Below are 13,450 nucleotides of genomic sequence, written 5' to 3' on the forward strand. Positions count from 1 at the left end.
CTATTTTGGGATTATCTAAACTTGTGATTGGCATGATATTTAACAAAGTGTTGTTGGCACGAACATTTAAAGATTTGTTACATTAAAATCTTGCTCTTTTTTATGTTTTACTTTTTGCATAATTTACCGAGGTGTTTCATGTTCACTTTATTGAAGGATGAGGCTCTGCAAACCAGCTCTTTCAGATGTTTTGACCTAACTGCTGTTTTTATTTTCAGGAAGTCAACCTTTTTCAACGTGCTGACAAAGAGTCAGGCTGCAGCTGAAAATTTCCCCTTCTGCACCATTGACCCAAATGAAAGCAGAGTGCCCATTCCAGATGAACGCTATGATTTTCTCTGCCAATTCCACAAACCTGCCAGGTATGGGGTCTCATCGTTCACACATTATGCACCCCTCACATCTGCAGTGTCTGATGGTCCTCTGGCTATAGGCATGAGAAATCATGTAACAATGTTCCTGAAATGTAGCTGTGTGATGTGTTCTGTATGATGTTAGATTGCAGCTCTACTAACATTCAAAGATAAAAAAAAAAAAAAACGACAACAGGCTTTTCATCCGTGTTTATGGAAGCTGTTTAAGCAGATTGTTGCACTACGTCATACATGATCTAATTCCGCACATGCAAATCAGGCTTCATATCAGACAGTAAGCAAACAGGTGAAAATATTTATGGAATAAAATACTGAGCAGTTTTCTAAGTCTTCAGCTTTTTTTTACAGCTTGTCTATGCTGAATATCTCTAAAAAAAAAAAAACTAAAAACTTGGTAGTATTTCATATATCTGTTATAAATATATATATATAAAGACTAGTAACTATGATAAACTAACATTTTAAAATGAGATAAAACAACAGCAGGGACGTTAAAACCTTTTTAGCAAAAGCTAAGCCAAAATAATGAAGAAGCGAATAAAAAATTTAGTACAACTTTTGTTTTTTCTTCGAAGGCTTTTTTTTTTACAGTCACCTGAGTTGCTCATCAATATTTCCTCACATTTAATCATCTGCATGTCTAAAACTGGACTAAAACTGATTAATTCATCAAGAACAGAATCCAAAGCACACCTGTAAATCTACAACAGAATTGCTGAGAAAGAAAACATTCTGCAATGGCCAAGTCTAATCCTGATTGAAACTTATGATGGAGCCTTAAGAAAGCAGTGCATGGACAAATGCTGGTAAATTTTAATAAACAAAATCAACATTATTGATAATAATGGACCTAAATTCCTCTAAAGCAAAGATAACCTTGGTTGGAGGTGAAAAGAAAAGCTCTTGCTCCAGAAAAAAAAAAACAACAAAAAAACACAATAAAGTATTTGGGATAGATAGGGACAGATGAGACAGATGAGACACAAATTGAACATGTTGGCCATTAAGGATTTTTTTTTATATGTTGCAAACTTGCAATATCAAGAACCCCACAGTATGGTGGAAGCATCTTTCTGTGGCGATGTTACTGATTTTCAGGGCTTGGGAGAATGATCTGAATAGAAAGAATGATGGCTGATTCTGAATACAGACAAATTCTTATGGAAAACATATTTTAATCACACAAAGAATTTAAACTTGGTCAGAGCTGCACCTTTCTGCATGATAATGATCGAAAGCAGATTGCGAAAACAATGCTTTAGTTTTAAGGAGAAACCTTTCAATGTCATGAAATGACCCAGAGCTCAATTTGTCAGAGAATCCGTGGTACGACTTAATGATTGCTGAACACCAGAGGAACCCATCATGGAGCAGTTTTAGTCTGAAAATGGGCAAAAACCTCACCAGCTAGGTGTGACATATTTAGAGACTTTTACTTTGAAGGAGTGGGGAGATAATGGTGCAGGCTGGTGGTGCCTTTTTGTTTCATTGTTAATAATATAAAGAAATGTATAAATATGATCTAAAAATATATATAAATATCTAAAAGATATTTAAACATTGTAGCCAGATGTTCAAGCACCAGATGCTCACCAAAAGAGGCAAGGAAACAACAAAAAGAGAAATGCCAGTCATGTTTAATGCTTTTGAAAGGCAACACAGTTGAAGTCCATTATACAGTCCATCCATGAATACAGCTGCTGTAACGACAATGTTACTATAGCTCCAAGCAGCATGCCACCTAAGCAATTCCAGATCTTTATATTACTTTACATTTATTCATCTCACAGATGTTTAAGTCACTAAAGGTTCCGTATTATATGCTTTTTAACAATTTCATATGATTGAAAAACAAAATGTTTAAACAAAAATGTTTTCAAAGTTTATTATCCCAGATCCTAAATTGGTCCTTAATATCAGCTTACTAAAAGTTGCTCTAATGAGCTTTACAGAGACAGGGCTTTTTCTGTGTCTGAACCTTCACATGTTCATGAGCATTATCTGTCTACATCCCTCCCAGAAAGAGGATCCGGCTTGCAATTGTGCCTGCTTAGTGATTTTAGAGAGCTGGCTCAGTAGCTGGGGGGCGGGTCAATGGCAGTATCCACTAGCAGAGGGGAGTGGTTTTTTCCCTTCATGAGGTCACAAAGGGGAAAATCTCAGACTCACTCATTTGAACACATTTTCTAAAATGTGGAGCCAACAAGAGAGAGGAGAGATAGATTCCCATACATGTGGGGGACGTGTGACTTTTACAAAAGCTGTAGAAAGTAAATTTAGCAAAATATCAAATCAAATCAAATCAAATCAAAGATACTTTATTCATCCCCGAGGGGAAATATGGAACCCATAAAGCTACTGTATAGTGAGAAATGCATCATAAGTATCCGGGATAAGTGCAAGAAGAACATATAAGAACTGGAGAGTGTCCAGATGGTTCTATATGTTCTAATATGGATTTATGACAAATGTATTTGAAAAAGAAAAGCAATGAGATTATGTCTGTGTGTATAAACCACATCTCCCTAATCAGTGCTAATTAACTTTTGGAGATGTCCATTCTTTTGTTTTGTCTTTTGTGGCAACTGATGTTGTAACTGTTGATAGAGGAATAGACCTTAAAGATAAATATAACTCAGTTTTCAACACAAAGTAAGAGCTGAAATCCGTGCTTGATCACACTCAGTCAAAATTTGTTTCATCATGCTTTGCTGAAATCTTAAGTGCCAGTCTCTTGAGGGCATGAAGAGATGACTGAACATGCAGACCTTTTCACAAGAACTGTGGACTCAAGTGGGCACTTCTGAGGTGAAATTAATGATGACTAAGTTACATTAAATTTTGCAATATATTATGACAGTGGAACAGCAGACACTGAAGCTACTACAAAATAAGCAAGATAAAGTGAAAACCTAGATGGCTGGATCGCTACTGATTTTTATCAGACAGAGTGGGCAGTTTATTAGAGGAATGACTGACTCTAAAATGATTATCTTAGAAAGAGGATAATTTTTTCTACTATGATAAATACCAATATTAACATGCAGAAATGCTGGAATTAAAACAGGACATTGTTGTGTCACATTCAGGAAAGACAGTCAGTTGCAGTGGTCAAACTATAGGGAGTAAATGCTGAAGGGAGCATGAATTACAACGGTGCAGAACTCAGTGAGGGAAATATGACGGAATTCATTGATTGTTCATTGTTTTATGCTCTGGAACAGAGGTCTTCAACAGGGGGTCCATGAGGACCAGGGGTACGCACAGGTCATTTAGGGGAGTTGTGAAATTTTTGGTTGATTAGACAAATTTGTATGTGTGTTTTTAATCACCCACCTCCTATTATTCTCTTCACAAATTTAAATAAACAATACTCTGAATCCAACATTTTGTAGTGAATAGATAAAGAGGTAGAGGATGTTTTCTTTCAGTCATAAATTCACACATTCAGCTATATACAGGAGCTGTCTCAAGCTGGGCACCAGTTCACACACAGCCCATTTATCCTCTACGGTAAAGCCATTTACAGAGCCTTCCGTCCATCTTCTGCATCCTTTACGTGTGCAATTTGGTCTGTTTTCAGTGAGCTCGCTGATGCGTTCCCCAACACATCAAACGTAGTAGTACCACTGGAAACCATGGGGGCACTATGAAGCAGGATAGCTGGCAAGTGACCAGCGACAGGAACAAAGAAAAAGAAGAAGCTGTGATGTATTTAATAGTCGCACAAATGACCTGTTTAATGCGCTGAATCTGTTCATCTTTCTAAGAATGAACATTATCATGTTCTCCTCCACAGCATCACGTTTGCTGTCGTTGGAAACTGATGCTTGAATTTTGACATGAACTTTTTGGATAGCTGTTATTTAAAACAGCCAACTACTGAAGGCAGTATGCTATTATGTCACTTATGTGTACATTGTTAAGAACTAAAATAGTTTTCTTTCTTGTCCAAACAAACTTCACAAGCACAAGAAAGATGTCCACTTCAGGTTTCAGGTGAAAGGTGTTAATGTTGTCGAGAAGAGGGTTTTGAAAATGTGTCTCTTCTCTAATTTCTGCGTCGCTGAGGAAGTGAACACACTGAATGACTTTGAGGTACAAAAGTGGTCATGTTAAACAGCGCTGTCACATGTGCTGAAATGACAATCATCTATCTGGAAATTTTTACTTGAATTTTAATTCAGGATTGCAAAAGGCATACCATTCTGTTATATGATTGCCCCTGCTCCATATATGCATTGGTATAGGGATTCTTTGTCTGAAGAATGTTGAATATATATATATATATATATATACATATACATATACATATATGATCCAGTCCTAAATAACCCAAAATCACCCTTGAATTTAAACAGTATCTATCAATGAATCAGTCATTTAAAATTAGCGCTGGATTTAAGCATAAATAAGAAGGAAAGTCATTTTATTTCTCTGCTTTTACAGCAAAATCCCAGCATTCCTTAATGTTGTTGACATTGCTGGTCTGGTGAAAGGCGCTCATGCTGGCCAAGGCCTGGGAAATGCCTTCTTGTCTCACATCGGGGCTTGCGACGGCATCTTCCACATGACACGTGAGTTATAGCTTGCCTCAATACACAGAATGCTGCATTAACAAATCTCCTGAAACATATGGAAATGATCTAATATCATAGTCTGTGACTAAAATGATGCATTAAAGTGATTTACAGCATTTCGTCCTGCTGAGCCTTCGGATCTTTGAACGCAGAGGTCATTGTTTGACTGAGCTGTGCTTGCAGGGCATCTTGTGCGGTAGGTGCCAAGATCAACATAGAGTAAACGGACCAAACCTCACATTCCTACGGGGTGGATCCCTGAATGAGAATCCCTGGAATGGCTTTAGAGTTGACACAGTCACTGGTACATTCTGAGAGTTGGAAACATTAATGTTTAGAAGGAGCACTGCATGTTATTGTTATATAATTCCTAACGTTACTTCTGCTTAATCACAAAGGAACACAGGAGGTAAGTAAAAATGATTAAATGTATATATTTTCTTCTTCTCCTCTTTTAGCTCTTTTACATTATTGTGGGATCTTTTTTCCATCTTGCATTTTTAACAATGTTCTCATGATTTGATTGGGAATACTGCCTGTTTGACTGTCCCTCAGTGAGACTGTCTCATCACTTATCTGGCTTAGGTTCTACTGTGTCTCGGACATGGTCCTTGTTTTAGACAGTTAAAGTGTTTCATGCTAGATTAATTCAAGTTACAGCAAGTGAAATGAATGCAGAGGCCAATTTAAAATTCTCTGTATTTGTTTGCTGATTGTAGGCTGTTATTGACTTTTCCACTATGTGAAAAGAGCTCTGATTAGGGTCTGTGCTTGCAGGCATGGAGGAGATAGACAGCAGAGTTAAGATTGAGGCCATTTCTTTATATTGTTCCCTATACTGTCTTTATGCATCACAAACACATTGCATCTGTTGTAGTGCACCTCTAAAATAGCTTTTCTTCAAATGAAGTTTTTAAGAGGTGGGATCTGGAGAATGTGCACCTACTGTGAAGGTTAGTGATTAATTACAATGCAGAACATGACTTCTTGGTTAAGACAAACTGCAACTTAAGGTTTTAATGACTTTCCTTATAATGAAAGTCAAACAAGGTTGTTCCTTTTTTTTTTTTTGTTTGTTTGTTTCTTTTGTTTTGTTGTTATTTTTATTGTCAACAGATTCCACAAAAGATCATTAAAACTAACTTAAATACTTTCAATCTTCTTGTGGCTTTCACTCAGCCTCAAGTCCCTTTGTTGATCTTTAAATATTGTCCAACATAAAAAGACTAAGACCAGCAATAAAGTAATTTTTAATGGCACTGTCAGTTTTTAAGACTTTATTTATTTTATTCTTCTCTACCACTGAGCTTTATTGTTATTCTAAAATTATTAAAAACACTTCACTGAGCCACACTGTTGCACTGGCTGACCTGGTACTTCCATGAACTATCCCAAAGAAAAACTGTACCCACCATGTTGTTACATATTGGTTGATCAATGAATCCTTGAATTTGGTGTAGGCGTGTGGTTATTTTAAGTTTTGCAAGTCAGATGTAACATCAGAGGAAATAATCTAACTCTGCTGTGCATTTCTGCTGTTAACAGCAATACGAATCCCATAGACATCCTGAATTTTGTATAAGTTTGTATCTTTTAACAAATAAGGTATTTAAAATTTCAGCACACTTATCCTTGACAGGATAACCTGCTAGAGAAAATCTTTGGGGATTTATCAACTTTTAGGATTCAAGCAGCCTCCTTGTTGGCTTAACTTTTTTGTTTCCTTACAGTTTAATTAACCACAGCTCAATTTCCTATTTTTTCCTGTCTGATAAAAGTTCATATTATGCTTAGGTGCACCTGCACATGCACGTACGTATACATGTTTCCGCATACTTTGTCTGCGTGCAAACTTTTTAAGCCAAAATCTTTCCCACTCATGTATTACTTGGATTTATGTGCCACTAATTTCATAAACCACTTAAACCAGCACAGAAAGCCAAAACAGATGTGGAGCAAAATAAGCGGGATGGACAATTAACGGAAATGTGCAAGGACAAGACCAAAACATGAAGTGCCCTTTAAGCTATAGCAAAAGAGTAGGCCAGTTTGGTACTACAAATAAACAATCAAAGACTAAATTTAATTGTAAAACTGTGACAAAGAAGATTTTTCCATTAAATTCACTCTCTACTGCTCTTCAACAGTATTAATCATTGCTGTCTCACATCGTGATGGATCAATTTGACTGGACAGCAATAACGGAAAAGTTTCAAAGACAAGATACTGTGTTTAGTTTAATGGCCTTACAACCCATCCATGATACCACTGCTATGGTTTCTTTCGGCTGTGATCTCAAAATTAATCAGATGTTGCTATGTTTATTGTTTTATTCAGACACAAACAATTCAGAAGCTCTTTTAAATCTAAGTTCTTCAATGTGCATCCTTGTGAAATCCTCTAGTACCAACTGTAGTACACCCACACTGTCTCCTCCATTGGAAAGATGTGGCTCACTGATAGATTTTTAATATCATCTGTGTTAGCAGACACAGTCTGGTGGTCTGACCTGTGTTAAAGAGCCAAATGTAGATAGGTTAGCCCACTTCTATCTTCTGATTTTAGATATGAAAGTTATCTGGATAGCGCTGGAGATGCTACAGAGAAAAGTTGCTTTTTGCTTGCTAACACTCAAAATCCTAAAATATTTGAGTAAGATTAATAAATAAAACCTCAAATCCCTTTTTGTCATTTACCTTCAAGAGGCTGTTTTTTCTGTGGGGATTTTACATCCTGTGAAAAATACTGTAAATCAGCATTATGTGGGTTATGAGTATTTTTATCAACCCTGTTTTATACAGAACATGGTTAAAAAGTCTTTAACCAAATAAATATACCAGATCCTCACCCAAAACCAACTCTTTTGTTTCAGCTCAGTCAAAGAAGACAAACATTCCCAACAATCGGAAATAGAAATCGAAAACTTCTTCTGTGTCTGTGTCTGTGCAGCTATCCACTCTGGCACGCCATTGTTTCCACTCCTGTCAAGTCTTTAGAAACAATGTGGTTTATTTCACAAGTTAAGCATTTAACATAGCTGGTTTTGTTTGGTAATTATATATATCGAAGCAAAGTGCAATGCTAAAGACACTGCTTTTATATAGCTTGATTATATGCTTGTGGGGATAACACTGTTTTGTGTCTTGAGTGGTATGTTTTTGTCTGGGAGGGCATTGAAGAGTTTGTATACTACAGAGAGTTTTATTAACAGCTCAGTTCTGTTGTGTAATTGTTGGCACAAAGTTAAAACTCAAGCAATTTATCTCAATGTGTTAGTCCTGAAATCTTGTTTAGTGTGTATAGATAATTAAGTTTCTGCAGGTCCTGTCAGGAATTATTTTATGGGCTTCTGTTCAGTGTTGGGTTACAACCACTAGTTATTGTGCAGAGGAGCAAAAAACCTGCTTTGCACATTGCATTATTCATCAACTGAAAAAATGGATAAACAGATGATTCTCTTTTAACAATACCTTCAATGGACTTTTAAAGTACACTATGACATCCTGAAAGCTGATTTTGCAAAACCCATGTTTTTTTTGCTATCTCACAACAAATGGTTTTAAAGTAAAATATTCTCATTGCAGCTGCCGTGAATGGAAATCTATTGGAGCTTTACTGTTTACTGACAAGACACAGACATGTTCTACTTCATCTACTCTTCTGTTTCCCACCAGCAACACAGCCAGCTCACCTGGCCTTATTCCCAGATGTTTGGTTGCAGCAATTAGATGTTTGAATGCTCACACAGTGCCCCTGTCGCTGCTGGAAGCCTCTGGTTCACAGCTTTTGAGGACTTATTTACAGCTACATGGCACTCTCAAGAATTTGCCTGAAGATACTATGATATAGCATACTTCTTCTTGAGGGACCTTCTGTGGTTGTTGGCAGCCAAGTTGAAAGTAGTTGTTGTTTTTGGAAGGCACTTGATGTTTCCTACTGTGCTATACATACAGCCAGCACCTACTTTTCTAGTTAAGATGAGACTCTTCTTTTTTTCTTCTATTGATCAGGTGCAGATTAACCTTTTAGGAAAATAAAATTGATAGTTGTCACGAAACCTTAGTTATATTAATGTTAAACAGCAAATACATCTTCATTTATTTCTAATTGACATATGAGATCACATTGCTGGGGTAGGCTCCCGCTTCCTGCGGCCATGAATTGGACTAAGCACTTAAGAAAATGGATGGATGGATGGACATATGAGATCACATTTTACATATTTATGACTATTCATCTGGTACCTAAATACTACCTGAGGTGAACAACAGAGGATGTATTACACCAGGGATCCTAGAGGTGTCCTTCAGGTATTCAAGCTTTCCCTACTACAGCACACCTGATTCAAATGAAACTGATTAACACAACTTCTTGTAAAGTTCTTCAATAGTCTGTTAATGACCCATTATTTGACTCAAATGCAGCAGACCGGCCCTCCAGGGCCAGATATGAAGATCCCTGTATTGTACCGTGTAAACCTGAACACTCTTAGAAAATACCAAGATTTTGGCTGTTGCACGGATACTTCATTTTTAACTAGTAGAGTCGTAAAGAAAAATCTTTATTTAATTTAATAGTGGCAAGGTAGTTGTAACTAGGTAGTAATAACTGCAAGGTTGTGGGTCAAGGCATTTTTGAATTCTCCTGACCAGTAACACTGCTAAACTGCCCAAACCTTTGCTTTTATAGAGGTGATGACAATTGAAAATCATCAGTCAATAAAGTGCAGTTGATTGGCAGTACTGACTGCCTTTTATGCTTGTAATGTCAGTGGAAGGATGTATACAGTTTTTCACACACCATTTCTGGATTCTTGCTCAATTTTTGCTAAATGATAAAAAGAAATAATATGTCATGTGTTAGTGTTACTCTAAAGTTGTATTTACTTGAGATTAAGACCTGAAAAGGACCATATGAATTTATATTAAACAAAACCACTTAAATAGAATAACTTTTTTTCCAAATAGCAATACTTTATATGACTATAATTATTGTATTTATAGAGGTGAAACATTTAGCATTTAATATATTATCCATCCATCCATCCATCCACCTTCTGCCGCTTATCCGGGGTCGGGTCGCAGGGGTGGCAGCCTAAGCAGGGACCCTATCCCACCCTATTCCGGCTGAGGACCATGGTCTCAGATTTGGAGGTGCTGATTCCTATCCCAGCCGCTTCACACTCGGCTGCGAATCGCTCAAATGAGAGCTGGAGATCACAGCCAGATGAAGCCAACAGGACCACATCATCCGCAAAAAGCAGAGACCCAATCCTGAGGCCACCAAGCCGGATCCCCTCCACACCTTGGCTGCGCCTAGAAACGGTAATAAAGGGCAGCCTTGGCAGAGTCCAACCCTCATCGGAAACGAATCGACTTACTGCCGGCAATGTGGATCAAGCTCTGACATCTGTCGTACAGGGACCGGACAGCTTGTACAAAGGGGTCCTTGTACAAGCTGGTACCGGCACCCCATACTCTCAGAGTACCCCCCCACAGGAGCCCCCGGAGAACACAGTCTAATGCCTTCTCCAGGTCCACAAAGCACATGTAGACTGGTTGGGCAAACTCCTATGCCCCCTCCAGGACCCCAAAGAGGGTATAGAGCTGGTCCACTGTTCGGTGACCAGGATGAAAACCACACTGCTCCTCCTCAATCCGAGATTCAACTACCTGGCGGACCCTCCTTTTCCAGGACCCCTGAATAGACCTTACCAGGGAGGCTGAGGAGTGTGATTCCCCTGTAATTGGAACAAACCCTCCGCCACTACCCCAGTCTGCCAGTCCAGCAGCACTGTCCTCGATGTTCACGCGATGCTGCAGAGGCGTGTCAGCCAGGACAGCCCCACAGCATCCAGAGCCTTAAGGAACTCTGGGTGGATCTCATCCATCCCTGCGGCCTTGCCACCAAGGAGCTTTTTAACCACCTCAGCGACTTCAGCCCCAGAGATAAGAGAGTCCACCCCTGAGTCCCCCAGCTCTGTTTCCTCATTGGAAGATGTGTTGGTAGGATTGAGGAGGTCTTCGAAGTATTCTCTCCACCGACCAATAGCGTCCCGAGTTGAGGTCAGCAGCTCCCCATCTCCACTGTACACAATACTGACGGAGCACTGCTTCTTTAGTTCATTGCAAACAAATAAAACTATGTCCTTTATTGAATAAATAGTCTTTTGACTTGTTTAGCTTCTTTTGCAGCCATGTTTACATCGGTAAAGTTTATTCGAACAAGTTATAATTCTGATCAAACATGAACTGTCTACACGGGGGCTGAAAACATTGTTCTGATTTTGATGTGTGCTTACATGCAACACATGTTTCAACATACCATCCACAGACCCTTGAGCTGTGGTTTGGGGTGAAATCTTCACGCCTGGAATAAAAAATAAAAAAGAACTAGGTGGCAATCAATAAATAGTTGTCGTAAAATTAATATGTTACCTTATCTGGGTTAATGTTTAGCCCAGATAGTAGCAAAAAAATGTTAGCTAGCTAATGATAGCTGCTGGCGCTATACACTGAAATGTAGTAAGATATTGTTTAATTTATATCATTTCGGTTTTTACAACACAGGACACAGCACTGTACCGTCATCCCATGATTTAGTTTGGACAAGGAGGTGACATTTTCGACTATGACGATGTAGTCACTAGCCATCCCCATAAATTTTTATGACATGCAAATAATTTTCTGACTTTCTGGAAACCAAAGAAGAAATCTAAACAAATATCATTGTATGTGTGTATTCTTTTCTGTCTTAATGCCCATTTATGCTCCCTTATGAAAATAAATGGGGACATCCTTTTCAAACATTATTAAAAGTTGCCGCTCTCACACTTTTGTGTATTGCTTATGTTGCCACGGTTGTTAAATCAGTTCATCCACTAGTGGGCAGTGCTGAGGTCAAGTTTTTTTGCCTGTAGTTAAAAACACACTCACACTTAATATCTGGCGGTTAAAAGTGAAGCCTATGCAGAAGTGCATAAAACTGCAGTTCCTCCCCTCATCCACTAGGGGCTGGATGCAAAACAGAGCAAATTCCCATAGACTCCCATGTTAAAAAGGCCAACTTCACGGCAGAAATAAACATGTTTACAGCCTGGTACAAAAATCCATTTTAGGTTTAATAGGTCAGGTTTACCTTCATGACAACTGTGGGGGGAGTGAATTTTTTTCTAACTCGCCCGTTTAAAAGTAATTTAATCTCGAAGTTTGGCATATTTAGGGACGTGTCCTTTTGATAGACAGGTACCAATCTCCGGCTTCAAGTAAGAAGATCATAGAACAACCACGGTTTTTAGCCGGTAAACAACGTGACTTAGCTTTAGCCCGCTTACCTCCGTTAGCTGGTTAGCTCCTGTTATCTTGGGGTTTGCTCGGTTAGCTTTTAGCTTGGAGTTTGCTCAATGTCAATCATCCGCAGCTCCACAGCTCCCCTCTCAGCTCCACCTCTTTGTCCATATTTGTATTTTCCGGGTGAGACGACGCGCATGACGCTGCCAACATGGCGACGGTAGGAACAGCCCACCGAGCTTCAATTCAGCCCTTCAGAAACCTCCGGGTGATGTCACAGAGGCTCCGTCCATTTCTTTATATACAGTCTATGATGTAAATGTGTGCTTTTTAATTTGACGGTTTCTTCATCATCTTCTTGTTCCTCTTCTTTGGTTTGCTCCTTTTGCTGGTTGTGTGTCACCTGTACAACTCAACACTGCCCTATGATTTCTGGAAGTATTGCTCTGTTTTCTGCACGAAGTGATGGATCGCAAAACCCCTTGAAAACTTAATGTGCGAAACCGGTGCAGTAGAAAGACAAAACTGTTCGTCCATGTGCGCATATGTCTTCTGCAAGTAAAAATTAACTGATTTACACCCCCCACTCCCCACATGAAACATTTTTATTTTGATCATATTTTTAATCTAATTACTTGTGTCCAAATATATGCCTAGTGTTGAGCTTAGTTTAGATCTGAAGCTTTAAAAAGAGCCAGATTGTTTTAAAAACAGGTTTTATTCATTTATTTTTTATTTAAACCTTTACTTTAACTTATCAGTCACTGAGGTTTCTCTCATTTACAGGGGTGACGAGTTTATAACAGAAACAAGTAACAAAACAATAAAATTGTAACACAAATGCAATTAACTAAAAACAATAGTTTCAAACTAACTGGATTGACTTTTCAGACAGAAGTAATTTATGACTCACTGACGCCAGTAATGCTGCTCCCTGGGCATTCTGCCTTATCACTCACCAACTCCTAAATTCTCAAACTTGACAAACATCCAGGGCACTTCACTCATCTCAATGTGTTAAACAATGAGCAAATATGTCAACTGCTGGTTTATTGTTCAAACAGTTCGTTTGGCTATAAAAGACAGAAGCCCTCGTCCTGACATAGTGATGTAGAATGGGTTCAGAAAATATTCTCATTTTAAAACCCATTGATCTTTGTGTTTTAAGTAAGTTTATATTTAATTTATATATTTTGCTAAACTTTAG

General features: G+C 38.3%; 1 protein-coding gene across 2 annotated transcripts in view; it reads left to right on the top strand.

Moving 5' to 3' along the window:
* Positions 1–13,450, top strand: part of LOC306766169 (obg-like ATPase 1) — a 47,558-nt gene that overhangs the window by 4,247 nt on the left and 29,861 nt on the right. For both annotated transcript variants that reach the window (XM_079253798.1, XM_079253799.1), the window contains exons 3-4: positions 219–362; positions 4,824–4,951. In XM_079253798.1, coding sequence (XP_079109924.1) covers positions 219–362; positions 4,824–4,951 — 272 coding nt within the window. The remainder of the gene's footprint in view (positions 1–218; positions 363–4,823; positions 4,952–13,450) is intronic.

Source organism: Telmatherina bonti (genome assembly GCF_933228915.1).
Source record: "Telmatherina bonti genome assembly, chromosome: 15".
NCBI classification, from domain to species: Eukaryota; Metazoa; Chordata; class Actinopteri; order Atheriniformes; family Telmatherinidae; genus Telmatherina; species Telmatherina bonti.